This window comes from Pan troglodytes, chromosome 3, assembly GCF_028858775.2.
Source record: "Pan troglodytes isolate AG18354 chromosome 3, NHGRI_mPanTro3-v2.0_pri, whole genome shotgun sequence".
Taxonomy (NCBI): Eukaryota; Metazoa; Chordata; class Mammalia; order Primates; family Hominidae; genus Pan; species Pan troglodytes.
In genome coordinates this window covers 40063520-40090164 of record NC_072401.2, presented here as the reverse complement: position 1 = coordinate 40090164, position 26645 = coordinate 40063520, and the positions used below count along the sequence as shown (strand labels likewise).

The 26645-nt window shown below is 40.6% G+C and overlaps 1 protein-coding gene across 5 annotated transcripts in view; it reads right to left on the bottom strand.

Moving 5' to 3' along the window:
• UBE2K (ubiquitin conjugating enzyme E2 K) overlaps positions 1–26645 on the bottom strand; it is an 85620-nt gene that overhangs the window by 22198 nt on the left and 36777 nt on the right. For 2 of the 5 annotated variants that reach the window (XM_063808027.1, NM_001246525.1), the window contains 3 exon segments: positions 24162–24255; positions 15562–15620; positions 5082–5164 (listed from right to left, as the gene is read on the bottom strand). In XM_063808027.1, the coding sequence (XP_063664097.1) occupies positions 5082–5164; positions 15562–15620; positions 24162–24255 (236 nt within the window). 5 annotated transcript variants of the gene reach the window in all.

Genomic DNA, 26645 nt, shown 5'->3' with positions numbered 1-26645 from the left:
CATAAAAATTGAACCACACAGTATGTATTCTTTTGTGTCTGGCTTTTGTCACTCAACATGACTGAGTCTCATCCATGTTGTTTGTGTCAATGATAGGCTCTTTTTTACTGTTTATGTAGTGCTCCAATGTGTGATCACAATATATCAATTTTCTTGTTGATGAGACATCTAAGGTATTTCCTGTTGGGGCTATTAATAAATCTGCCATAAATATTCTTTTATACATGTCTTTTAAAAAGTAGGCATAGACACTAATTTCTTTTAGATATATACCTAGGAATGAAGCTGATAGGGCATACTGAAGGTGTATGTTTAGCTTTGGTAGATATTACTGGCTTTAAGTGGTTAAACCACATTATTTGTTTTTTTTTTTTCTGTTTTTTTTTTTTTTGAGACAGAGTCTCGCTCTGTCACCCAGGCTGGAGTGCAGTGGTGCGATGTCGGCTCACTGCAACCTCTGCCTCCCAGGTTCAAGAGATTCTCCTGTCTCAGCCCCACGAGTAGCTGGGATTACAGGTGCCCACCACCCACGCCTGGCTAATTTTTGTATTTTTAGTAGAGATGGGGTTTCACCATGTTGGCCAGGCTGGTCTTGAACTCCTGATCTCAAGCAATCCACCTACCTCGGCCTCCCAAAGTGTTGGGATAACAGGCATGAGCCACCGTGCCCTGCCTGGTTAAGCCACATTCTTACCAGCAATGCATGAGGTATTTGTGTTTACAGGCATGTAGTAGTTATCTTATTGTGATTTTAATTTGCATTTCCCTGATGAGTAATGATGCTGAGCATACCTTATTGACCAGGCAGATATTCTGTGCCTGTTTGTGTCTTTTAGAAGGGCAGCGTCACTGAGTGAAATTTTTATGTGTTGCCATTTTCTTCCCCAGGTAAGTAGACACCATTAGTCATAGTAAGTGTCAGTGGAAAACATTAGAAAATAGTTTCCACATAGCACAAGTTGTGGAATTAAGAAATAAACCAGGGGCTGGGCACAGTGGCTCACGCCTGTCATTGCAGCACTCTGGGAGGCCGAGGCCGGTGGATCACCTGAGGTCAGGAGTTTGAGACCAGCCTGGCCAACACGGTGGAATCCTGTCTCTACTAAAAATAGAAAAAAATTAGCTGGGCGTGGTGGCACATGCCTGTAATGTAATCCCAGATACTTAGGAGGCTGAGGCAGGAGAACTGCTTGAGCCCGGGAGGCGGAGGTTGCAGTGAGCAGAGATGGCACCATTGCACTCCAGCCTGGGTGACAGAGCGAGACTTGGCCTCGAAAAAAAAAAATAATAATAATAATAAACAAATATACTAAAATAAGTTGTTAAATATTAATAAAGGTATATCATCACCCCTAGATGCATTAATAAAAGACCAAGATTAACCAATTATTTTCTAGTATGCCTGCTGAAAATTATTTATGTAATTCATTTTTCCTATGATTAAGACTCTGTATTTTTCTCTATCAAATTCCAGTTCTGAAACCTAAACATCCACATTTAAATATGGATATGCACTAAATGTCAATTATACCTCAGTAAAGCTCTGTGAATAAAGTAATGACTTCATGAATATCTAGTCTCACCTATTTTATCTAATGTGTCTTTGGTATATTCTAATATTTCAATTGTACAGATAAAAAACAAGATTATTTACCTGCCTTAGGAAAAGGGAATAGTTGATGTAAAACATGTTTTGTTCCTGCACATCATATTAGGAGAAAATGTTTTGGTATAAAAATTCAACTTCTCTCTCTATATATACACACCATAATCTTTCAACTAGCTATATAGGAAGATAATTACAATAGTACTGTTGGCTTAACTCTGGGCAAAAAGAGAAGTCAATGGGAAGTTTTCATCTGCAAACTTTTTCTTTCTTTCTTTTTTTTATTTTTGAGATGGGGTCTCACTCCGTCGCCCAGGCTACAGTGCAATGGCATGATCTCTGCTAATTGCAACTTCCGCCTCCCAGGTTCAAGCGATTCTCCTGCCTCAGCCTCCCAAGTAGCTGGGATTACAGGTATGCACCACCATGCCCAGCTAATTTATTTATTTTTGGTAGAGATGGGGTTTCACCATGTTGGCCAGGCTGGTCTCAAACTTCTGACCTCAAGCGATCTGCCCACTTCCGCCTCCTAAAGTGTTGGAATTACAGGCATGAGCCCAGCGGCAAGCTTTGTTTTCAAAGTTGTCATTCTGGGTGCTGGGAATAGCCTGAGTAGGTAAAAGCCAGAAGCAGGGAGGCAGACTAATGCAATCATGCAGGCTAGAGGTAATCCGTTTGGAAAAGTGTGGTAGTAAAGCTGCTGTTAAGATGTTGGGAGGTTTTGCCAATAGATCTGCAGACAGGGCATGGGGTACCAGAGAAAGAAATGCCAAGGATCATGATGTGATTTTGGCCTGAGAAAATGCAAGGACATATTTGCCAATAACTTAGTTGGGGAAGACTACAGAAGCAGGTTTCAGGTTAGGAGACTATCAGTTCAGTTTATGTTTGATATGTTCGTTATATAGTCAAGTAAAGATGATAAGCAGGCAGCAGGATAGGAGTCTCAAGTTCAGGGAAGATAATTTGTGAGTTTGCAGTATGTAAAGGTGAAGTTATGATGAAATCAGATGAGCTTACCAAGGAAGTGAGTGCAGCTAGAAAGGAGCAGAAATCCAAGACTTATCCCTGAGGCATTCTAATACACAAAGATGCAAGGAACTGGTTAAGGAGTCTGGGAGTGAGCACAGGAAAGGGAGAATAGAAAATCTGATGTCCTAGAAGCCAAGTGAAAACAGTACAATGTCTCTAATACTGCAAATATGTATTCATATCACTGAATCTTAGAGCTTTTAGAGGCCTTGGCGATAACCTAATGGATTAAAAACACTGACACTTAAGAAGTTCAATAAATTGGCAAAAGTCACAAATCAAAAGAGTAACAGAGAAGATAAAAAGTAAGTCTATTCCACACTGCTTTATGTTAGAAAGTCTTGATCTATATGGAATATAGAATATATTGAAATACAGATCAAGAAACCAGATCCCAAGAGATGATCTACTGAGGGACAGGATTTACTCAGATATACTACTGGAATAGAAAAAAACAAAACAAAACCTGTAACTCTAGTCTGTTCATCCAGTTACTAAGTAAACCACTGGCCATACACTAAATACTGTCATTCCTATTTGATTTTCTTTCAGGTACCTTTTTTTCTCCCCTTTCTTAACAAATCAATCACATAGCTTAGGCCGGGTGTGGTGGCTCAAGCCTGTAATCCCAGCACTTTGGGGAGCCCAGGCAGGAGAATTACCTGAGGTCAAAAGTTCGAGATCAGCCTGGCCACCATGGTGAAACCCTGTCTCTACAAAAAATACAAAATCAGGCCAGGCACGGTGGCTCACACCTGTAATCGCAGCACTTTGGGAGGTCCAGGCAAGAGGATCACCTGAGGTCAGGAGTTTGAGACCAGCCTGGCCAACATGGTGAAACCCCATATCTACTAAAAATATAAAATTAGGCCAGGCACGATGGCTCATGCCTGTAATCCCAACACTTTGGGAGGCTGAGGCAGGTGGATCACCTGAGCTCAGGAGTTTGAGACCAGCCTGGCCAACATGGTGAAACCTCATCTCTACTAAAAATACAAAAATTAGCTGGGCATGATGGCGCACGCCTGTAGTCCCAGCTACTCGGGAGGCTAAGGCAGGAGAATCGCTTGAACCCGGGAGGCAGAGGTTGCAGTGAGCCAAGATCGTGCCACTGCACTCCAGCCTGGGTGACAAGGGTGAAACTCTGTCTCAAAAAACAAAAACAAAAACAAAAACAAAAAAACACCCAAAAAAACATAGCTTAAAAATTCTAGTACCAAAAATAATATACAATCTTTAGAAGATTAGGCAGCCAGGCTGGGCCCATTAAACACAGTTTTGGCTCCAAGTCTTCTTACCAACTGCTGTTCTATTTTGTTCTGTTATACCTTCTCTTGTAAAAGAGAAATCAGAAGGAAAGGTCATAATAGACACTCACTGAATTGATTTTTTCTAGTTTTATGGTTTTCTCCCACTCCAATTACTTTTCATACCTTTGGTCTTAGTTTTTCCATCTATAAAATCATGTGCTAAATAATTAACTATCATCTTTATCATTGTCAGACTACACAAAGCTTACAGCCTGGGCAACAGGAACCCTGTCTCTAAAAAAAATACAAACATTAGCCAGGTGTGGTGGTATGCGCCTGTATTCCCAGCTACTTGGGAGGCTGAGGTGGTAGGACTACTTGGGCTTTAGAGGTCAAGGCTGCAGTGAGCTGTGATTGCGCCACTGCACTCCCGCCTGGGCAACAGGGCAAGACCCTGTCTCAAAACAAACAAACAAAAACAAAAGCAAAGCTCTATTCTAAGGGAATTACATAAAGTAACTTATTTAATCCTCTGAGCTCTATGAAGTGGGTATCAACCCATTTTGCAGATGAGGACACTAAGGCACACAGACTTTAGGTAATTTGCTCATAACCATGCAGCTTGGTAAACTGGAGAGCCAAGATGTGAACCTGGTGGCTCCAGAGTAGGAACTCTTAAAACATTTAATGCTGTGCAGAGCAAATCAGACAAAAAAAGTGAAAGCACAATACCGCTATCCAAATGAAGACATCACCTACAAAGGTGCTCCTTGTTAGAATTCATAAACCAAAATCTTAACTGTGCTCAATTAACACAACCTGCAACAATTTTGTAACTTACATTACATCTAAGGGGGATATGACTACTTCAATACTTACTTTCTACTTTTTTAGTCTTTCACAAATATCTTCTTAAGATAGCAAAGAATCAAATTTACCAAAATAACAAATGAAATCCAAGACTTTTCAAAGTGTAAAGCTAGCATCTAACATTATCTAACAAGTTTCTATTTAAATATGGATTGTGATCTCAATTATAATGCATTTTCAGTTATGCACTTAAGAGACTTTATAAAGTTACTGCCCAAACAAGATAAAGTATAATATATGTTTTGAGGCAATTACACATTTAACACTCTTACAGTCTTGGTATTCATATGAGAAGGAGAGAAGGTGAATTCAAAATCTCTTACCATTGATCTTTCAGGATATCCAAACAAATAGCCCCTGTGACGGAACTAATATTAGGATGCCATATTTTAGTGATAAACCGGACCTAGAATATAAAGCACACTTGAGTTTTTCAGTAACAGAAATAAAACAGTTTAAGTAGAACTACAAGAAAATGAAATCTTCAAACTAAAAAAAGAAAGGTCCCTGTATCTATTACATCATTTTGCCTAGGTGAAAGAAGGGGTGTAGAAGACAAAGGATCCAGTAAGCTGAATGTTGTCACTAACATATGTTGTTTTCAAACTCTTTAATAAATGTTCCACCTTTAAACCCAACAATTACTAGGAGCTTACAATTTACCTAGAATAATGGTAGATGCTATGAGAATACAACAGAGAATAAAATCCATTTTGGTAAATAAAATAGTACATAAAATAAAAACATAAATAGTAAATGGCACTTTTCTTCATGTGAGGCAGGGTGCAGAATAGGTTTGAGGAAAAAAGTAAGTAAAACCAGTGAATGGAAGCACAAATAGTAAGTGGCTGTGCTTCTCTTAATTTTTCTGTAGAATTTTTTCTCAAATTCTTATTATTGAAATGCCTATTATGATGTAGCAAACACTGAGGAGATACTAAGGCTTAGAGTTTAAGAAATCTAATTAAATAGCTAAACAGAGCACAATGTAAACTCCCACAATCTGATTCCAGATTCTGAGTCCAATCATCTCATTATTTGTCTCATTATGGAAGAATAACAAACCAACAAGTGAAAATGCTAAAACTCTACTGGAACACCATGAAATTAAAGAGTTCATCAGCTCTTACTCATGAACTTTTGGAGGATCTTGTATTCTTATCTCTGACACATATGACAATGACCAGCTGAGCCCATATTCTTTGACACTTAATAGATTAATTACTATGTGCCAATTAATGTTCTAAGAACTTTACAAAAATTAGCACTCACACACTGTAATCCCAACATTTTGGGAGGCTGAGGCGGGAGGATCACTTTAGCCCAAGAGTTTGAGACCAGCCTGGGCAACATAGTGAGACCATGTCTCTACAAATAAAAAAATTAGCTGGGCATGGTGGCACACACCTGTACTCCCAGCTACTAGGGAGCTGAGGCATGAGGATTACTTGAATCTGAAAGGTTGAGGCTGCAGCAAGCCGTGATCGTGCCACTGTACTACAGCCTGGGCAAAAGAACACGACCAACTGGAAAAAAACGGACTCTTTAATATATGCTCCTAAGCTATTTATGGAAAGAAGCTAAGAGTTTCCACTTCTCTCTTCTCTTTGTGACTTCTTGATTTGTTTACACTACCTATTTCTACTTCCTTACCTCCTGCTAACTCATATTCAATCTAAAAAGGCACTTTAATTCGCCAATGACTTTAAAATACCGAAAACTAATAAGATACTTTCCATTTCTTCATTCTTGCTATGCTTGATTCTTTTCAGTCTTAATAATCTTACTACTTTCAAAGATACCTACTTCTCTCCATCCACCTTCTCATTAAAGGAGACAATCATTCATCATCTAGGTTACTACACAGTCTCTTGACTTTACTGCCTTCCCTTCTGTTCCCTCCAATTTATTTTCCGCACCAAAACTAAAGAGAGCCCTTTAAAACAAATCTGATTTGCATCACTATGCTGCTTTAAGGACCATTAATGACCTCTCATTCCCTTCATGTGGGCCCACTCTCTCTCTTTTTTTTTTGAGAAGGAGTCTCGCGCTGTCGCTCAGGCTGGAGTCTGGAGTGCAGTGGCGCGATCTTGGAGCGCCAACATGGCGAGATGGGGTTTCGCCATGTTGGCCAGGCTGGTCTCAAACTCCTGACCTCAGGTGATCCACCCGCCTCGGCCTCCCTAAGTGCTGGGATTAGAGGCATGGAGCCATCGTGCCCGGCCAAGCCCACACTCTTAACCTGGCCCTAGACTACTCCTGAAATCTCAATTTTTACCTCTATCCCACACTCCACTCTCCTGCTCAAAAAGTCATATTAAACTTTTCCCCTGCTCTGGGCCTTCATACATATTTGTTTTCTCAATAACATACCTCTGTGCCCTCTTCTCCCAACTAATTCCTACTCTTCAAGTTTCACTTTCCATATCACTTCTTCCTGATCTATTCCACACACCTGCAGTTTCCTTTGTCATAGTATATTAATTACACTTCTGTGATTTCTACCTTGTTTGTCCGGTCTTCCCTAAAAGACACTGTATCCATCCTACTTAATAAAGCATCTCCAGATGTAAGCGACTCACATGGAATGAATGTGCACTTAATATTACGGCAAAAATGTTATTATAAGGCTAAATATCAAATACAATGCAAGCTAAGTAAGACAGTAATATAGGGCTTATGTACAACAAACATTTCTCCCTTTTTTTCCCCCCCAGAGAAGGTCTCACTGCTGTGGCTCACTGCAACCTCAACTTCCCAGACTCAGGTGATCCATCTTAAAAGTAGCTGTGACTATAGGCACACACCACCACACCCAGCCAATTCTTTTATTTCTAATAGTGTTGGAGGTTTCACCATATTACCCAGGCTGGTCTTGAACTCCTGGGCTTAAGAGATCCACCCGACATAGGCTCCCAAAGTACTAGGATTATAGGCGTGAGCCACTGAGCCCACATCAAACATTGCTTTGTAAGAGATATAACCACACATTTCACATCTTAATACAGGTTGAGTATTTCTTTTTCTTTTTTTCTGTTTTTTGGAGACAGGGTCTCACTCCCGTTGCCCAGGCTGGAGTGGAGTGGTGCGATCATGGCTCACTGCAGTCCTAACCTTCTGGGCTCAGGCAATCCTCCCCTCTCGGCCTCCCAAACTGCTGGGATTACAGGCATGAGTGGGCCACAGTGCTTGGCCCATGCTGAGTATTTCTTATCTGAAAATCTGAAATCCAAAATGCTCCAATGAGCATTTTCTTTGAGTGACATGTAAACACTCAAAAAGTTTCAGATTTTGGAGCATTTCAAATCTCGGATTTTTGAATTTTGAATAATCAACCTCTATTTACTATTGAGTTCAATTCATAAACAAGCATATGCCATAATGTCAGAACTCAAGGAATTCACAGCATTTTATAACTTTAAAACGGTGGCTGGGCGCAGTGGCTCATGCCTGTAATCCCAGCACTTTGGGAGGGCGAGGCAGGTGGATCACAAGGTCAGGAGATTGAGACCATCCTGGCTAACATGGTGAAACCCCGTCTCTACTAAAAATACAAAAAATTAGCCAGGCGTGATGGCGGGCGCCTGTAGTCCCAGCTACTGCAGTCCCAACTACTCGGATGGCTGAGGCAGGAGAATGGCATAAAGGGAGATGGAGCTTGCAGTGAGCTGAGATCGTGCCACTGCACTCCAGCCTGGGGGACAGAGCGAGACTCCGTCTCAAAAACAAAACAAAACAAACACACACAAAAAACCCCATGTGGTTTAGTATTTTCAACAAGATTAGAAAATATAACTTAAAAACACTATTGAAGATGTCAGAAGGATTACGGTTCAGTCAAGTGACCTGAAGATATGTGAAGTGTATTTTGCCTTTTGTTTTAATCTTATTTTTTACTTTTATTGAGACAGAGTCTCACTTGCTTGCCCGGGCTGGAGTGCAGTGGTGCGATCTCGGTTCACTGCAACCTCTGTCTCCCGGGCCGAAGTGACTCTCCCGCCTCAGTCTCCCCAGTAGCTGGGACTACGTGTGTGAGCCACCACACCCGACTAATTTTTCTATTTTTTAGTAGTGACAGGGTTTCACCATGTTGGCCAGGCTGGTCTGGAACTCCCAAGTGATCCGCCCGCCTCAGCCTCCCAAAATGCTAGGATTACAGGCATGAGCCACTGCGCGTGGCCTTTTTTATTTATTTTTGAGACAGGGTCTTACTCTGTCACCTTGGCTGAAGTGCAGTGGCGCAATCTCGGCTCACTGCATCCTCGAGCTCCTGAGCTCAATTCTTCTGCCTCAGCCTCCTGAGGAGTTGGGACTACAGGCGTGCGCCATCACTCCTGGCTAATTTTCATATTTTTTGTGGACACAAGAACAGGGTTTCACCATGTTGCTTAGGCTTTTCTCGAACTCTTGGGCTCAAGTGATCCACCCGCCTCAGCCTCCCACAGTGCTAGGATTACAGGTGTGAGCAAAAAGCAGGATATGGCGTTCAGCATTGCTTTTTAAAGAAGGGTCTTCTATACAGAATTCTCTGTAGATACATAGGAAAAAAGCCAAGACCCAATTAAATTACTGAACTAATTCTTACTTTGTACTATAATCTATAGTTAGAAATAAATAATTTTGAATTTGGGCTGGGAATGGTGGCTCATGTCTATAATCCTAGCAGTTTGGGAAGCCAAGGCAGGTGGGCTGCTTAAGCTCAGGAGTTCGAGACCAGCCTGGGCAACATGGTGAGACCCCGTCCCTATTTGAAAAAAAAAAACAAGAAGAAAAGAAAAAAGAATTTTGAATTTGCAGATGATCCAATAAAGAATTTAATCTTCAGGGATCAGGCGTGGTGGCTCATACCTGTAATCCCAATACTTCAGGAGGCTGAGGTGGGTGAAATCACTTGGACCCAGGAGTTCGAGAGCAGCCTGGGCAACAAGGTGAAACCCCATCTCTACAAAATACAAAAAAATTAGTCAGGCATGGGTATGCCTGTAGTCCAAGCTACTCGAAGGCTGAGGTGAGAGGATCACTTGAGCCCAGGAGGCAGAGGTTGCAGTGAGCCATGATCATGCCACTGTACTCCAGCCTGGGCAACAGAGCAAGACCCTGTCTCAAAAAATAAAATAAAATAAAAATTTTGTAAAAAAAAAAAAAGAATTTAATCTTCAAGATTATCTCCGTGGCCCAGCACAGTGAATCAAGCACGTAATCTCAACAATTTGGGAGGCCAAGGTGGGAAGACTGTTTGAGGCTATGAGTTTTAGACCAGCCTGGGCAATGTAGCAAGACCCTGTATCTATTAAGAATATAATAATAATGTCTCCTTATTTTTATATACATAACTAGTAGTAGCGTTGTCTGGGAACTTCAGAACACTCACTAGCTTTGGGAAGCACTCAATGAATAAAAACGGAAATCTGAACACTATGTAACAACAGATTCTAAATGTTCCCAGACAGAAATGAAGGAAACTATTCTTAAATTATCAATATTGGCATAGCATCAACGGTTCTTATCTCTTCCTACAGGATGCACTGTAAATTTCATTCACTCTTTAGTTTAACAGTTCAGCTCCCACTTCATGGTAGATGTGAGTTCATATTTCCATCTGTAACTTCCAGTTTTAAGACCTGAAGATATGTGAAGTGTGTTTCTTGCTTTTTTTTGTTTTTTGTTTTGAGATGGAGTCTCACTCTGTCGTCCAGGCTGGAGTGCAGTGGTGCGATCTCAGCTTACTGCAACCTCCGCCTCCTGGGTTCAAGCGATTCTCCTGCCTCAGCCTTCTGAGTAGCTGGGATTACAGGCATGCGCCACTACACCTGGCTAATTATTTTTAGTAGAGATGGGGTTTCACCATGTTGGCCAGGCTAGTCTTGAACTCCTGACCTCTGGTGATCCACCCACCTCGGCCTCCCAGAGTCCTGGGATTACAGGCGTGAGCCACCGCGCCTGGCCGTATCTTATTTTTATTTATTTTTGAGACAGGGTCTCAAAGCATATTATATTATTAAGTCAGCTTTAACTCCCTTATCATACAAAAGAAAATGCTATTTTGAATATGCATGTACAGATGAGCATACGCTCATTAAAGATTATTAGCATTGGTATGTATATACAACTTAACATGTAAAAAGTATGATGATAACACCAAAGAAAAAGAGCAAAATTCACAACTTAATTTCTTTTTTTTTTTTGAGACAGAGTCTCTCTGTTGTCCAGGCTGCAGTGCAGTGGCATGATCTCGGCTCACTGCAACCTCTGCCTGCCACGTTCAAGCAATTCTTGTGCCTTAGCCTCCTGAGTAGCTGAGACTACAGGCGCATGCCACCATACCAGACTAGTGTTTTTTGTTTTGTTTTGTTTTGTTTTTGGCATTTTTAGTAGAGACAGGTTTTTGCCATTTGGTCATGAACTTCTGAGCTCAAGCCATCTGACTGCCCCCTGCCTCCCTAGGTGCTGGGATTACAGGCGAGCAAACCACCGCATCCTGCCTGCTCTATTGGAGCAGGATACACCACTGGACTATATTTTTACTAATGATTTTTTCACTAACACAATATACATTGCAATTTAATGCTAGAAATCATATTGGTTGTATGCATTTAATCAAATTCCTTCTACACTATTATCACCTGATTCAAAGATATATTTTCTCTGTTTTAGAAGTAAGCCTACTCTTCCGGTCAATAATTTATTGCATAATAATAAACACAAAACATTCTGTGACCATGGTAAGACAAATGTGAATTTTTCATCTTTTCTCAAATTTTAGCTGCACAGTGGTAATGAGAATATAACCAGCTACCTTGATAATTTTACCTCGTAAGACTTAAAATTAAGCCTGAGTCCAAACACATGTGAACACACAATTCAGCAAGAAATTTACATAAATATTCCCCATTCTTCTCATTTTATTTACCAATCAGTAAAAATTCAAATCAACATAGTATACATCTAGAACATATTTATCATGTTCATTAACATTTACTGCAAGAGCGTAATGCCACAAGTAGGGTATATAACATTTATTTTCTTGTTTGTTCTTTATTTTTTTTTGTTATTTAAAAAAATTTTATTTCATATATACCGTATTTAAAGAACACTAAACTGCAACTATGACTAATTGGTTGAGGTCACAGTAATACAAATTGGGGTTGAACCTAAGAAGATGTTTCTAAATGTCAAAGCTACCTCCAAACGTAACAGCTAGAATTAGAGATGTAGAGGCTTTTCTTTTTCTTTTTTTTTTTTTTTGGGACTAGAGACAGGGCCTTGCTATGTTGTCCAGGCTGAACTCAAACTCCCGAGCTCAAACGCTTCTCCTGCCTTGACTTCCTAAAGTGCTGGGATTATAGGCGTGAGCCACCATGCCTGGCCAGGTAACAGTGGCCTCAATAGCAAGATGAGGTAGTAGCAAAAACATCAGACATACTTCAGTTATTATGTTTTGAGTCTATTTTTCTCACTTTAATAAAACAAGGGAGTGGATGTGGTGGTTCATGCCTGTAATCCCAGCACTTTGGGAGGTCAAGGTGGAGGGATCACTTGAGCCCAGGAGTTAAAGGCTGCACTAAGCTATGACTGTGCATGCCACTGAACTCCAGACTGAGCAACAGAGTAAGACCCTGTCTCTAAAAAAAAGTGGGGATGAGGTGGGAGAGATTTAATAACATATTTATTTCAAAAATTAAATGAAGTTACAGGTTGAACTGCCTAAAACAGAGCCACAACTATGCAATTACTTTGAAGTTATTATACACTATAAAGGCTACACCTTTACTGAGACATAATTCACCCACTTAATGTGTATGACTTCCTTTTCTTTTCTTTTTTTGAGATGGAGTCTCGCTCTGTTGCCCAGGCTGGAGTGCAATGGCGCGGTCTCGGCTCACTGCAACCTCTGTCTCCTGGGTTCAAGCAATTCTCCTGCCTCAGCCTCCTGAGTAGCTGGGATTACAGGCACCCGCCACCAAGCCCAGCTAATTTTTGTATTTTTAGTAGAGATGGCATTTCACCATGTTGGCCAGGCTGGTCTCGAACTACTGACCTCAGGTGATCCGCCCACCTCGGCCTCCCAAAGTTCTGGGATTACAGGGGTGAGCCATCACGCCCAGCAACTGTACAACTTGCTAACTTTTAGTATATTCACAGACTTGTGCAACTATCACCACAATCTAATTTTTGACTATTTTAACACCTCAAAAAGAAACCCTGGCCGGGCACGGTGGCTCATGCCTATAATTACAGCACTTTGGGAGGCCGAGGCGGGAGGATCACAAGGTCAGGAGATCAAGACCATCCTGGCTAACACGATGAAACCCCTTCTCTACTAAAAATACAAAAAATTTGCCGAGCGTGGTGACGGGTGCCTGTAGTCCCAGCTACTTGGGAGGCTGAGGCAGGAGAATGGCGTGAACCCGGGAGGCGGAGCTTGCAGTGAGCCAAGATCGCGCCACTGTACTCCAGCCTGGGCGGCAGAGCGAGACTCCATCTCAAAAAAAAAAAAAAGAAAACAACAACAACAACAACAAAATTAGCCGGGCGAGGTAGCAGACGCCTCTAGTCCCAGCTACTTGGGAGGCTGAGGCAGTAGAATGGCGTGAACCCAGGAGGCAGAGCTTGCAGTGAGCTGAGATTGTGCCACTGCACTCCTGCCTGGGAGACAGAGCAAGACTCCATCTCAAAAAAACAAAAAACAAACAAACAAAATCCAAATATCCATTAACAGCTGAATAAGAAAACAAAATATGGTCTATACTTATAATGGAGTATTATTCAGCCTTAAAAACAAAGAAATTCTGACACATGCTTTAACATGAATGAACCTTGATGACATTATGCTAGGTGATATAAGCCAGACACAAAATGACATTTTATGATTCCACTTACATGAGGTTTCTGAATTAATCAAACTCGGAGAAACAGAAACAGTGGTTACCAGAAGCTGGGAGCGGGGAATAATGGGGAGTTATTGCTTAATGGGTACGAAGTTTCAGTTTGGGAAGGTGAGAAAGTTCTACAGACAGATAATGGTAAAGGTTAAACAACAAGGTAAATACACTGCCACTGAACTGTACACATAAAAATGATTACAATGGTAAATTTTATGTCATGCATATTTTATCATAATAAAAAAATCGACCAGACTTATCAGAAAATAGATGTACATAAACAATAGACTAATAGGCAGCCCATAATGCTAAGTGAGCCAAAATCACCCTGGAACTTCCATTATCATATCTATTCTTAAACTGGAACAACCAATAGGTTGAATGAACAAATTCTAGAACATTCTGAGTGACTGCTATCATATGCCCAAGGGACACTATACTATTGGGAATTACTGATAATATATAGGTGTATAAGACCTATATGACTCAGGAGCATAAAAGCTAGAGAAAGATACATATCCAAAATAATACATGAGTTGGAACTATATTTGTGTTGCCACTATATAAATTGTATAAAATGCTATTGAGAGAGGAGAGGGAGAAACATTTGATGAACTCAGCTTAATGAAGAAAGTGATACTCGGGCCTCATAGAAAACTAGAATTTTAAATAATAGGACAAAGATTTAAGTGAAACTGATAGAAAGCTGTGGAAGAATAAGCATCACCTACAAATAAACAATCTAAGATGGAAAATGAGACCCACATTGTGGGTGGAAGTGGTAGAAGATTAGAGTGGGAAACAAGACTGGGGTCAGGTTCTAGGTTTCAAGTGCCAAGCCATGGAGTTTAGACTTTATTCAGGGAAAGAAAAGCAGCATGATCAAAACTGAACTCTAGGAAGATTTCTAGACCAACAGTGCAGAGAATGAGTAGAAATGGAAAAGATGGAAGGGTGATTAAATAATAGACAAAACAGGGAATAAAGTTGAATGCCTAAAGTGCTGATGACAGTAAAAGCAGAGACATAAAGAAAGTGGTTCAATCCAAAAATAAGTTTAGGTTGGGTCCCCCTGTTATACATGATCTTAGGGTATTCCATACTCCCTTTCAACATTTATCACAGTTGCAATTCCATGCTCAGTTTTTTTTCCCCACTATAATGTGAGCTCTATGAAAGCAGGAACAGTGTAAGTCTTAGTTACTGCTATAGTTCTTGGCACAAAGTACTCAAATAATGACTGAATGTAGAAGGTACTCTCCTAAAACACATACTTCTTTGAGTCAAGTAAGAACCTCTGTCTATGTGTAAAAGGGCTCTCTAAATTTGGGAACACTGCCACGTATTTCTAGATCTAGTATATGAGCCATTGTCAGATGTACATCCTATTCCAGTTTTGAGCCATTACTGGCTGCCTTTGGGTGAGTTTGCTTTTTTTTTTTTTTTTTTTTTTTTTGAGACGGAGTCTCGCTCTGTCGCCCAGGCTGGAGTGCAGTGGCGCGATCTCGGCTCACTGCAAGCTCCGCCTCCCATTCTCCTGCCTCAGCCTCCTGAGTAGCTGGGACTACAGGCGCCCGCTACCACGCCCGGCTAATTTTTTGTATTTTTAGTAGAGACGGGGTTTCACCGTGTTAGCCAGGATGGTCTCGATCTCCTGACCTCGTGATCCGCCCGCCTCGGCCTCCCAAAGTGCTGGGATTACAGGCGTGAGCCACCGCGCCCGGCCGAGTTTGCTTTTCATTCTAATTTCAGAAGCCAGCCACCTGCCATTATCTAAAATCCTGTCCACATCAAGTTTACACAGTAAGCATAAAACTCATAAAGCTGTGACTTTAATAAGCCCTAAAATATATATTAATAAAATGAGGTCAGAAATATAAAATATTTTATAACTTCATGCACAAAAATAGGCTTACAATACCTTAGGGGGATTAAATGGGTATGTTTCTGGTATTTTTATCTCTAGTTGGTATCTTCCTCCTGAAAAAATGGGGAAAACAAAGTTAAGAATGCTGCTCAATTCAAATATATAAGACAAATATACTGATGAACTTTTCAGAGCAGCTATTTTATATTCAATTATAAAAATTCATTTTAAAGTTGAAATCCAGAAAGAAAGTAATCAAAAGCACTAGTTTTTAATTTAAAGGTTGTTTAAAGCATACAGAATATCCATTTCATACAACTGTATTCGTTTATCAGTGAGTAACAAGGCCAGAGATAAATACATTTAATCCAGACAATGCAATGCCAACATTTCATCAGGACAATTAACTATTGGAGTTCTCATCTCCACTGTGTCCTCTAATCCATCCTGTTAAGAATTGCTAAATAACAACAACAAAAGGGTCAGAAAAAAAAAAGAAGGCAAGGAGGTATAAAAGTACAGATGATACAAAGGACAGAGATTATGCCATAAACAAAATTCTACTTCTAGCTGGTTCTCGCAAATGAAATAAGGTCCCAATCTTTTCATTTGTGCCCTAAATTAAATGTCAATACTTATTTGTTAATATTTGTGCAATTAAACTGCAATTACTTTTGCACTAGCCTAATAAAAACAAGCTGGGTCCATGGCTAATGCCTTGTAATCCCAACACTTTGGGAGGCCGAGGTGGGAGGACTGCTTAAAGCTAGGCCAGGAGTTTGAGTACAGCCTGCTCAATATAGCAAGTCCTTGTCTCTATTTTAATACAAAAAACTTTAAATATATTTTTTATTTTTTAAGCAAAATTCAACGAGAGAGATAGACATAAAGACAAACTATTCCTTCCTTTATTTATTTATTTATTTATTTATTTATTTATTTATTTATTTATTTATTTTTTTGAGACAGAGTCTCGCTCTGTTGCCCAGGCCAGAGTGCAGTGGCGTGATCTCGGCTCACTTCAAGCTCCACCTCCCGGGTTCACGCCATTCTCCTGCCTCAGCCTCCCAAGTAGCTGAGACTACAGGCGCCCACCACCACGCCTGGCTAATTTTTTTGTGTTTTTAGTACAGACGGGGTTTCACCATGTTAGCCAGGATGGTCTCGATCTCCTGACCTCGTGATCCACCCGCCTCAACCTCCCAAAGTGCTGGGATCACAGGCGTGAGCCACCGTGCCCAGCCCAAATTATTCCTTTAAATGGGTATATAAAATGCAAAATTTTACCAAGGAGCTTTTCTAACCAGTAATATACAAACAGAAGGCAACTTTTTGTTTCGTTTTGAAGTTATCTTGAGCAACTAGCAGCTATACAGCATTTTTAAAAAGCTTATCGGGCGCGGTGGCTCACGCCTGCAATCCCTGCACTTTGGGAGGCCGAGGCGGGCGGATCACGAGGTCAGGAGATCGAGACCATCCTGGCTAACACGGTGAAACCCCGTCTCTACTAAAAATACAAAAAATTAGCCAGGCGTGGTGGCGGGCGCCTGTAGTCCCAGCTACTCGGGAGGCTGAGGCAGGAGAATGGCGTGAACCCGGGAGGCGGAGCTTGCAGTGAGCCGAGATCACGCCACTGCACTCCAGCCTGGGCGACAGAGCGAGACTCCGTCTCAAAAAAAAAAAAAAAAAAGCTTATCTAGGCTCGGCGCGGTGGCTCACGCCTGTAATACCAGCACTTTGGGAGGCTGAGGCAGGTGGATCACGAGGTCAGGAGATCAAGACCATCCTGGCTAACATGGTGAAACCCCGTCTCTACTAAAAACACAAAAAATTAGCTGGGCATGGTGGCGGACGCCTGTAGCCCCAGCTACTCGGGAGGCTGAGGCAGAAGAATGGTGTGAACCTGGGAGGCAGAGCTTGCAGTGAGCCCAGATTGTGCCACTTCACAATCTAGCTTCTCACAACTGGGGTACTCAAGGAAAGGATAACTGCCTCTTAAGAAACTCTGGGCTGCGTGCAATGGCTCATGCCTGTAATCCCAGCACTTTGGGAGGCTGAGGTGGGCAGATCACTTGAGGCCAGAAGTTCAAGACTAGCCTGGCAAACATGGCGAAACCCCACCTCTACCTAAAATACAAAAATTAGCCGGGTATTGTGGCATGTGCCTACAATCCCAGCTACTCAGGAGGTTGAGGCACAAGAATCGCTTGAACCCAGGAGGTGGATATTGCAATGAGCCAAGTTCACACCACTGCACTCCAGCCTACGTGACAGAGCGAGAATCTATCTCAAATAAACAGAAAAGAACAGAAAAAAGAAAAGAAAAGAAAACACTGAAGGGGTAAGTCTTACACTGGATGAGAGGCTGGATTCAACTCTTAACTCTAAGATTAATAACATAGAATACTATTACAAAATATAGTAAATAAAACCGTTCTATTGAAATATTTATATATAAGACTATGAGATTTTGTTTCAAGATAATCAAAGAATAAATTAGATCACAGATGGCCATGAGCTGATAGTTATTAAAGCTGGCTGAAGAGGTTTCATTATATTCTTTTTTTTTTTTTTTGAGATGGAGTCTCGCTCTGTCGCCCAGGCTGGAGTGCAGTGGCGTGATCTCGGCTCACTGCAAGCTCCGCCTCCCAGGTTCACGCCTCCTGCCTCAGCCTCCCAATTAGCTGGGACTACAGGCGCCCGTCACCACGCCCGACTAATTTTTTTGTATTTTTAGTAGAGACAGGGTTTCACCGTGTTAGCCAGGATGGTCTCCATCTCCTGACCTTGTGATCCACCCGCCTCGGCCTCCCAAAGAGCTGGGATTACAGGCGTGAGCCACTGCGCCTGGCCTATTCTTCTTTTTTATATATCTGAAATTCCCTGTAATAAAAAGTAAAATAAAAAACTGTGTGCTAGGAACATTATCTTCAAAATTCTATACACTCAGCTCTTTAAAAAGTCAAACAAGAGACTTTCTTCAGTATATTCTAGACTCTCTCAAATATATCTCCTCACTCCTCCATTGTTATGAATGGATGGATGACTATGAATCTGAGGAAAAAATAAAAGTGGTACTATTTTCTTCAAGCCCTTTTTGTTTCGAATCCTTCTCTCTTTTTTTTTTTTTTTTCCTGAGACAGGGTCTCGTTCTGTTGCCCAGGCTGGAGTGCAGAGGCACAATCTTGGCTCACTGCAACCTCCACCTTTCAGGTTCCAGCAAATCTTGTGCCTCAGTCTCCTGAGTAACTGGGTTTACAGGTGCCCACCACAATGCTCAGCTAATTTTTGTATTTTTAGTAGAGATGAGGTTTCACCATGTTGGTCAGGCTGGGCTTGAACTTCTGGCCTCAGGTGATCCGCCTGACTCAGCCTCCCAAAGTGCTGGGATTACAGGCATAAGCCATTGCGCCTGGCCTCTCTTCTGGCTACTTTTTATTTGAGGCGGATTCTCACTCTGTTGCCCAGACTGGAGTGCAATGGTGCGATCTTGGCTCACTGCAACCTTCACCTCCCAGTTCCAGCAATTCTCCTACCTCAGCCTCCTGGGTAGCTGGGACTACAGGTGCGCGCCACCATGCCTGGCTAATTTTTTAATTTTTTTTTAAGTAGAGACAGGGTCTCACCATGCTGGCTAAGCTGGTCTCAAACTCCTGACCTCAAATAATCTACCTGCCTCAGCCTCCCAAAGTAATGGGATTACAGGCATGAGCCGTTATGCCTGGTGGCTAGTTCTTTTTAATAGAATCCCATAGTGATTCATGCATGAGTTGAACTAAATGCCTGAATCACAGAACATATAACAATAATGAAATTTAAAGAAAAGTAGTGGAAAGAAAAAAAAAAAACTGACAGGTAAGAGAAGGGTACCTGAAGAAATTTTGTGACAATAACTGTCTATACCCAGAATTAGAAATGCCAGCTTCAAATACAGTTATAATAAATTTGGCTTCAGCACTACATAGGCTTTTCTTTTTCCTTCCTAAGAATTTTTTTTTTCTGATTAAACTCCAGATTAAACCATCTCTATAACCCATCATACAAAGTTCTTTGTTAATGGCCAAAATAATCTCTTAGGAGCAGTGTGAGGGCCCACAGATATTATATAAATAATGCTGGACTCGAGAGTCTCTAAAATCTTATTTCTATCCCTTATGTTACATGCTCTGACAACTTTCAATATATGACCACTTAGCATTAATCATAGCATTATTTGATCAGGGTAATACAACTAAGGAATCTTTATGATAACTATATTATTCATATTATAATAGTTTTTACTTTAAAACATTAACTTCTTGAAGAATAGCTTTTAATATTAAAAATTAACAATCTTTAAATTTAACTTAACCCAAAGAGGAGATGAGGAAGGAATGAGAATTTTTAAGCTGTCAACAATGATTCCATAAACCTAAAAGAAATTTTAGGAAGAAAAGCTCAAGAACTAAACTGTTCCTTTGTCATTGAATTATTAAGGCAAAAGAAGTGAAGAAAATTGAGTTAAGTAACATCCACAATATGGCATTTTCCCGTGAGTACTCTACTTCACAATCCGATTCTTTAAATACTACAAAAACAGCTGCCTCATTACTTAATAATGGTTATAAATTGCTTAACATTCCACATGTAAACTTTTGCTTTAGCATTTAAGTTTAGATTTTTAAAAACTCAAAAAACTGCAACATCCTTGCAATAAACATTTAACCTATCGTCACATTTAAAAGAAAAAGCATTAAAGTTTATGCCCTTGAATGGTGTTTTCCTTAACAAAATGAACTTCTCTCAACAGTTTTATATAAAATAACAGAATTCAAGTTACTCTACCACAAATATATAAAAAGCATATTAAATCTAATCTTATCAAAATATTCATTTAGCAGCAGCAACAGCAGAAATAAGCACTTTTTTTTTTGAGACGCAGTCTCCCTCTGTCGCCCAGGCTGGAGTGCAGTGGTGCGATCTCAGCTCACTGCAACCTCCGTCTCATGGGTTCAAGGGATTCTCCTGCCTCAGCCTCCTGAGTAGCTGGGATTATAGGCGCACGCCACCACACCCAGCTAATTTTTGTATTTTTAGTAGAGATGGAGTTTCACCACGTTGGTCAGGCTGGTCTTGAACTCCTGACCTCGTGATCCACCTGCTTCAGCCTCCCAAAGTGCTGGGATTACAGGCATCAGCCACCCCGCCCAGGCAGATATAAGCACTTTTAAATGACCAAACTTTTGGTCCCATTCTCGGTATCGGGAAAAAGAAAAGAAAAAAAATGACCAAACTTGTTTCTAACCAATAAAGAATATATCTTTTTTTTTTTTTTTGAGACGGAGTCTTGCTCTGTTGCCCAGGCTGGAGCGCAATGGCACAATCTCGGCTCACTGCAAGCTCCGCCTCCCGGGTTCACGCCATTCTCCTGCCTCAGCCTCCCAAGTAGCTGGGACTACAGGCGCCCACCATCACGCCTGGCTAATTTTTTTGTATTTTTAGTAGAGACGGGGTTTCACCGTGTTAGCCAGGATGGTCTCATCTCCTGACCTCGTGATCTGCCCGCCTCAGCCTCCCAAAGTGCTGGGATTACAGGTGTGAGCCACCGCACTCGGCCATAAGAATATATCTTAATGTATCTTTTTTTTTTTTTTGAGACAGAGTCTCGCTGTCGCCCAGGCTGGAGTGCAGCAGCGCGATCTGGGCTCACTGAAGGCTCCGCCTCCCGGGGTTCAGGCCATTCTCCTGCCTCAGCCTCCCGAGTAGCTGGGACCATAGGCGCCCACCACCTCGCCCGGCTAATTAGTGTATCTTAATATATCTTAATGTATATAAGTATACATTATCCAATTAAAAAAATTAATCTACCTATTAAATATTGCTTCTATCTAATTTAGCTCAGGAAGTGCCTTGTTTATAAAAATCAATGAAAAAATTTAAAACTTTGCTGACAGACCTCTAGAATAATGTCACTGCCCTACTATCTTCCAAAAATACTTCAAAACAACCTAAAAAAAAAATTCAAGAATAACTATAAGGTCTGACTTCAAGAAGCAGCTAGTATATTATTATATAAAAACATCTGCTATTAGGACAAGCATCTGATTTTTTAAAGATAACTAAAGGTCTCCTCTACATTTAATGATTGCAAAAAGGACTAAATGAAACAGCATCCATGAAAACTGCCAGACCAAGCCAAGCAGATAGGAAGCACTCGATAAACAGCATAAAAAATTAAATATCTAGAAATGGCTCGTATGAACTATGAAACAAAAAATAAAATTTTATCACTTAAGAATTGGTACAAGGTTGGGCACAATGGCTCATGCCTAGAATCCCAAGACTTTGGGACACCAAGGCAAGAGGATTGTTTTAGGCCAGGGGTTTGAGACCAGCCTCGGTAACTTGGCAAGATGCCATCTCTCCAATAAAGAAAGAAAAAAATGGGCTGGGTGTGGTGCGGTGGCTCACGCCTGTAATCTCAGCACTTTGGGAGGCCGAGGTGGGCAGATCACAAGGTCAGGAGTTCAAGACAAGCCTGGCCAATATGGTGAAACCCCGCCTCTACTAAAAATACAAAAATTAGCCGGGCATGGTGGCGGGCGCCTGTAGTACCAGCTACTCGGGAGGCTGAGGCAGGAGAATTGCTTGAACCCGGGAGGCGGAGGTTGCAGTGAGCCAAGATCGTACCACTGCACTCCAGCGTGAGAGACAGAGCAAGACTCTGTCTCCAAAAAAAAAAAGAAAAAATGAATAAACAGAATTGGTATAATATGCTAAAGACATTCTAGGGTCTTAAAAAATCTGGATTAAAAACAAGAAAATATTCAAGAATATTAGATTTTTAAAAAGTGTTTTGGGTAGCCGGGCATGGTGGCTCACTCCTGTAACCCCAGCACTTTGGGAGGCCGAGGCTGGCAGATCACGAGGTCAGGAGATCGAGACCATTCTGGCTAACACGGTGAAACACCGTCTCTACTAAAAAAATACAAAAAAAATTAGCCAGGCATGGTGGCAGGTGCCCGTAGTCCCAGCTGCTCGGAAGGCTGAGGCAGGAGAATGGCGTGAATCCAGGAGGCGAAGCTTGCAGTGAGCCGAGATCGCGCCACTGCACTCCAGGCTGGGCAACAGAGCGAGACTCCATCTCAAAAAAAAAAAAGTGTTTTGGGTAACTGTTCATTACAGAATTATAGAACCACTCGAAAGTATTTAGCTGGTGGCCGGGATTGGTGGCTCACGCCTGGAATCCTAACACTTCGGGAGGCCAAGACAGGTGGATCACCTGAGGTCAGAAGTTCAAGACCAGCCTGGCCATTATTGTGAAACCCTGTCTCTACTAAAAATACAAAAATTAGCCGGCATGGTGGTGCGCCTGTAATCCCAGCTACTCAGGAGGCTAAGGCAGGAGAATCACTTGATTCTGGGAGATGGAGGATGCAGTGAGCCAAGATTTCACCACCGCACTCCAGGCTGGGTGACAGAGAGACTCAGTCTCAAAAAACAAACAATCAAAAAATGAACAACAAAAAACACACACAAAGTATTTAACTGGATATGGTGGCATGCACCTGTAGTACTAGCTACTGAGGAAGCTGGAGGATTACCTGAGCCTAGGAATTCAAATTTATAATGAGCTATGACCATGCCACTGCTCTCCAGCTTGGGTAACAGTAAAACTTTGCATATAAAAAAATAGATAAAACAAAACAGACATCACCACCACTTCCAATATTAAGTCAATTCTGATTTACATAAAGTGATTAAAAGCACAGGCTTTGAAGACAAAGGCTATCAGTTGTGCTACTTAGATGGTTGACCTTAAACAAGTTACTTCTCTTAACTTGTTTCTTCATCTATGAAACAGCAATCGTTGTATTTACCTAGTAAGATTTGCTGAAAGGATTAAATGAGAAAATACATGTAAAGACTGTATAATTAGGGTTACCATATATTGTTATATGTTTTCTAATAAACAAATATTTGAATAGTTATTAATGCAAGAGCCTTGGTTATATGCTATATAATCTAAATTTACAGTAATATTAATTAATGAAGACTCACCTAATAAGAAAGTAAAATGCTATAAGGTTTATTTCTGTATCTTACCACCCGATTCCATGGTCTAAAGTAGCTACAGACTTACTTTGTGAAAAGTTCAGCAAAGCCACCTCCTTTCTATGGCTTGAAATAATCACTAAAAGCTTTCCTGAATAAAGAAAATAAACATTTGGACTACAGCCTGTATGAAGACATGAGTGAATGAAATGCTGAATGACAGAAAGAAGAACTTTAAAAACAAAAGCAACATTTTACCAATGAGATATTTAAGGCAAGGTCTGTTTTAGATACCATATGAAGGGTAACTGAGTGTCTACAGTCCATATGATTTAGAGGTTTACCATGCCAGATCTTTTATTCTATTAAATTCTAACCTATAATACCTGTAACAAAGCTCTGCTAAAACTGTTTTATGGAAAGAAAAAAATTAGCTAAAATTCAGTAAGAAATACCAGTCTATATTCAGTATCTAAATTTAGTATTTTTTAAATTGCTGTTTATCTAAACCAAATGAAGTTACCCTCCATATAATTTATAGATGTTTAAGATTATTCTGATTAAATGTTTCAGACAAGTTCTAATACGCACAATATTTTGATACAGAAAAAAGTACTTGCCTTCATATGGTGTGTCTGGAGGTCCTGCTATTTCTCCTCTTAATTCTGTAAAATTCTCATCTACAAGATCTACTTTAATTTGATTTTTGCTCGTCTTAAAAATAAACAGAAAATAAATGTTAGTTATGTCAGCAAGAAAAACACCTAAAGTATTACCTATAAAAAATCTTGAAACCCCCTCTTTCATAAGCTTGATTATCTGCTCTAGTAAAATAAGTCTGGGCTTTTCTAGGACTTAATTATCCAGTTTTAAGAATATTTAAAACAAACTAATAAATTCTAACTTCATTGTTTTAAATGAAATAACACCACTATGAACAATAATACAATGGCTTCTTAACTTTCTAGGAATGTTATTAGGGAAAAATAGTATAAAAGCTATTTTATGTTTGCCAATTCCATGTATATCAAGTCCAAAGCGATAAATCTAATCATCCACAGATGAACACTAAGATATTATATTCTGCACTATACCCCCACGATACATGGGTTCTGCTTAAACAGAAAATTCAGGGTCATTAAAAGCCATTTAGGCCATAAACTCTCACTTGAACTAACCATAACAACTTTAAATGTTTAGTTTAACTGACTGAAATAGTACACTATCCACCAGAATGGTGAAAGCTCTAGCTATCTAACAGATTCTCCTTTCCATGAAAAATTCCAGAGGACTAAATGCCTCAAAAGAAAAGGCCTTCAATTTGTTTTTCTGCTTAGTTTATTAAAACGGCAACTACCTACTTCAAAAAACCAGATTTCTACTTTAAATTTATCTACGTTGACTTATTTTGCACTTTAAACTACTCCAAGTACTTTCCTATCTATAGCATTACTGAGTCTCTTAACCTTATGACAGTCCATTCTCAGAGCCATGATAACCTTAAATGATTCAGAAAACCATCCAGTGGGATTCACATTAACATTCATAAGTGCCTGCCAGCAAATGGGCTCTCCACTTATATTCTCAAACCTATGTTAAAAATACAGTAAATCCTCTTGATTTTTTAAACCAAAATCCCTAAAGAACAAGTTACATCTTCCTTTTTTTGAGACGGAGTCTTGCTCTTGTTGCCCAGGCTGGAGTGTGATGGCACGATCTCGGCTCACTGCAACCTCCACCTCCTGGGTTCAAGCGACTCTCCTGCTTCAGCCTCCTGAGTAGCTGGGATTACAGGCACCCACTACCATGCTCAGCTAATTTTTGTTATTTATAGTCGAGACGGGGTTTCGCCACGTTGGCCAGGCTTGTCTCGAACTCCTGACCTCGCGATCCGCCCGCCTTGGCCTCCCAAAGTGCTGGGATTATAGACGTGAGGCACCGTGCCCGGCCTATATCTTCATTTTTTTTGGTTAGAATTCCATATTGTTACCTGATTGACACAACATATCTACTCTTATGAAACAAAGCCTTACTCAAGATTTCAAAAGTGAAGTTTTTTGCTTTTAGACTGACTTTCTTAAACTTGATTACTAGATGAAACAGTGTAAGAATTACTGTCTTTGGCTTCCTCCTCCAACCCAAAAAAAACACAATTTTTACTCTTTTTCTATGTTAAATATTTTTTAGTACAGAACGTTTAGTTCATAAACAATACATGACTTAAAACCCATATTTTTCAAAGTTCACATCACTCCAAATTAATCCTGTTTTTTAATAAAAACATAGGATTTAAAAACTTACTTTCTAATTAGTACTTTTTTTTACATTTTTCTGAAAATATTTTTTATCCAAAAACTAAATTTAACTATAAATATGTACAATAAGAAACTACTTCTTATGCCCTAAAAAATCATTAACAACTTTGGTATTTGTGGTAGAGGAGAAAATGTACATTTAACAACAGTAAAACTACTCTGATGGCCGGGCGCAGTGGCTCACGCCTGTAATCCCAGCACTTTGGGAGGCTGAGGCGGGCAGATCACGAGGTCAGGAGATCGAGACCATCCTGGCTAACACGGTGAAACCCTGTCTCTACTAAAAATACAAAAAAATTAGCCAGGTGTGGTGGCGGGCGCCTGCAGTCCCAGCTACTCGGGAGGCTGAGGCAGGAGAATGGTGTGAACCCAGGAGGCGGAGCTTGCAGTGAGCCGAGATCACACCACTGCACTCCAGCCTGGGTGACAGAACGAGACTCCGTCTCAAAAAACCAAAAAAACAAAAATTTAGTTGGGCGTGGTGGTGCACACCTGTAGTCCCGCTACTCGGGAAGCTGAGGCAGGAGAATCACTTGAACCAGGGAGACGGAGGTTGCAATGAGCCAAGATCGTGCCACTGCACTATGGCCTGGGTGAAAGAGCGAGACTCCATCTCAAAATAAATAAATAAATAAAAATAAAAAATTGTCTAGTATCTATGCATAATGTTAAAAGAAAATTGGAGGCATCCAACTTTCACTGACCAATTTAAGAAGCCAGTGTTAACTTACACTTGCATTTCTCCTCTTAAGGCTTCTTACAGGAATAATCATCTTGCTAATCATCAAT